The 2378-nt window shown below is 65.3% G+C and overlaps 1 protein-coding gene across 1 annotated transcript; it reads left to right on the plus strand.

Moving 5' to 3' along the window:
* Window positions 1-552: 552 nt before the first annotated feature.
* FAM167B (family with sequence similarity 167, member B) lies at window positions 553-1104 on the plus strand. The gene is made up of 2 exons (XM_009884534.1): window positions 553-735; window positions 841-1104. The coding sequence occupies exons 1-2, from the start codon at window positions 553-555 to the stop codon at window positions 1102-1104; spliced, it is 447 nt and encodes a 148-aa protein (XP_009882836.1).
* Window positions 1105-2378: the final 1274 nt, after the last annotated feature.

The following is a 2378-nucleotide window of genomic DNA, read 5'->3' on the forward strand; positions in this document are numbered from 1 at the left end:
CGGTGGGATGGGGGGGCGAGGGTTGAGCCCCAAAGCAGGGACGGGGCCATGGGGCTCCTGCGCGCAGAGGGAGCGCTTAGAGCCCGACTTCACACAGCGGCAACGGGATGTGCTGGGACCAGGGGGCTCTAGCCGCAGTGCAGTGCTTTGCTCCTGTGCCTGGCACGGACGGTGTATGTGGATTTTTGGAAGGTGCATGTGGCTCTGTGGTGCTGCAGCTCTCCCCGTGTCCCCTGCACAGTGCCAGGGGTGACAGCTCTGTCAGGGTCTGCACTTGTCACCCCCGTCACAGCATCCCAGACTGGTGGGGGCTGGAAGGGCCCTCTGGAGCTCCCCCATCCCACCCCCGCCAGAGCAGGGGCACCTCCAGCAGTGGCACAGGACGGCGTCCAGGCGGGTTTGGGATGGCTCCAGAGGGGGAGACTCCCCCACCTCTCTGGGCAGCCTGTGCCCCTGCTCTGCCGCCCTCACAGCAGAGAAGGCCCTCCTCAGGTGGAGATGGAACTGCCCATGGTCACCTTTGTGCCCGTTCCCTCTTGCCCTGCTGGTGGCATGGCTGTGGTGGACTTCATCAGTATGGCACCGCTGCGGTGGCTTTTGTGTGGTGGCACAGGCAGGAACAGCCACGTGGGTGCAAACCCACGGGCATCCGAGCTGACCCCGGCACAGACCCTGTGCCGACCCCGGGACTGCGTGCGTGGGCTCTGTGCCGATCCCAGTGCCACGTGGTCCCCGGTGGGTTTGTGCCCTGGCCCAGCCCCAGCCCTGCTGCCCCAGCGTCCCCACTGCTGACCTCACGGCCGGTCCCGCTGCATCCCTGATGCCCGTTTCCCCTCGCAGCAGGAGATGCAGGCTGTGGACCAGCGCCTGGCGCAGCAGCTGATGCGCCTGCGGGCGCAGCTGCACCGGCTGAAGGTGGAGCAGGCCTGCCACCAGCACAAGGAGATGCTGGACGACGCGACCTTCGGCCTCGAGGGCTGCGAGGAAGACTCGGACCTGCTCTGCAACATCCCACCCAAAGCCGCCTTCCTGCTCTCCATGCCGCTCAAGCACATCGGCGTCACCCGCATGAACATCAACTCCCGACGGTTCTCCCTCTGCTGAGCCTGGCGGGACCCTGCGGGCACCCATGGGTGCATCTGGACCTAGTAGGGCTCAAGGATCCCTCCCAAAATGCCTCGGGGACTGCAGAGCTGGTGGGGGGCTGAGCTCCCTCGGGACAGGCAGCGCTGAGCCCTGGTGTTGCCAGCCCTGCCCCGGTGGCATGGCAAATGCCACCATCCCCATCGGGCACAGGGTGTTTTGGGGTACCCGGTGCCCTCTCCCTAAGGATGGTGGGGTCAATCACAGTGGAAAAGGTAGGGAGCAGCCCTTTGAGGAGGAATAAAAGGAGGTGAAGGTGAGAGCTGACATGTTTTTCCTTTTTTTGCATGCACCCGGGCCCCTGCCGGTGCCTCCAGATGTGGCTGTCGGCCCTTCGCTGTGGGGGACAATGGGGGTGGCAGGAGGGATGATGCTGCCATCGTCCCTTCCCAGACTGCTCCCCGGGGCTCTGGCGCACGGGGTGGGCGGCTTCTCACCCGTTTCTGCCGCAGGACGGTGCTGTGCCGGGGAGACGGCGTCTCTGCTTTGAGGACCTCACTGCCAGCCTCTCCCCGGGCGTCCCTGGGTGGGTGACCGGGCTACGCCGCGTCAGGCAAAATAAGTACAGATGAACGGGGGTGTGCAGTTGTGGGGGGGTGTTGTTTTTGAGGCTGAGAGGTGTCGGGGCCGTGCTCAGGGTTTGGCACCCCCCTGCTCCCGTCCTGCCCCATCTCCTGACTCCCTGCAGCACAGCGCCGGGTGCAGGAGGGACCCCAGGGGTAGTGCCAGCGGGGGCTGCCAAATCCACCCTCCCCAGAAGGGGTTTGCTTTTTGGCTTTTCCCCTTCCCCCGTTAACACCAAACCCTTTACAAAAGAAGTTGCCACTTGGGGATGTGACTTTCACAGAATGTTTTTTGCAAGTGGTGCCGGGGAAGATGCGGGGTGACCTGGGGAAGATGCGGGGTGACCTGGGGAAGATGTGGAGTGACCCAGGGATAATTTGGGTGGCTGCTTCTCCTTCCCAGGGTAGCAGGAGGACACAGGGGGGGAAAAACCCAATGTGCACGCCGAGGCTGCGGCACACCCCAGGGCCTGGTAGCGCCCCCCACCTCCTTGCCTGGGGCACCCGTGGCGTTGGCAAACGCGATGGGAAGGGGGCTGCGTGGCTGCCCCTGGGAAACGTCCCAACCAGGGTGGATGCTGTGCTAGGTGCTACCGCCGTGGTGCGCCCCCCCACCAGCTGCCGGCAGCCCCCCCGGTGCAGCCGGGCTTCCTGCCCATGCCCCCACGACCC

The sequence above is a fragment of the Charadrius vociferus genome, unplaced genomic scaffold (genome assembly GCF_000708025.1).
Source record: "Charadrius vociferus isolate BGI_N301 unplaced genomic scaffold, ASM70802v2 scaffold1485, whole genome shotgun sequence".
NCBI classification, from domain to species: Eukaryota; Metazoa; Chordata; class Aves; order Charadriiformes; family Charadriidae; genus Charadrius; species Charadrius vociferus.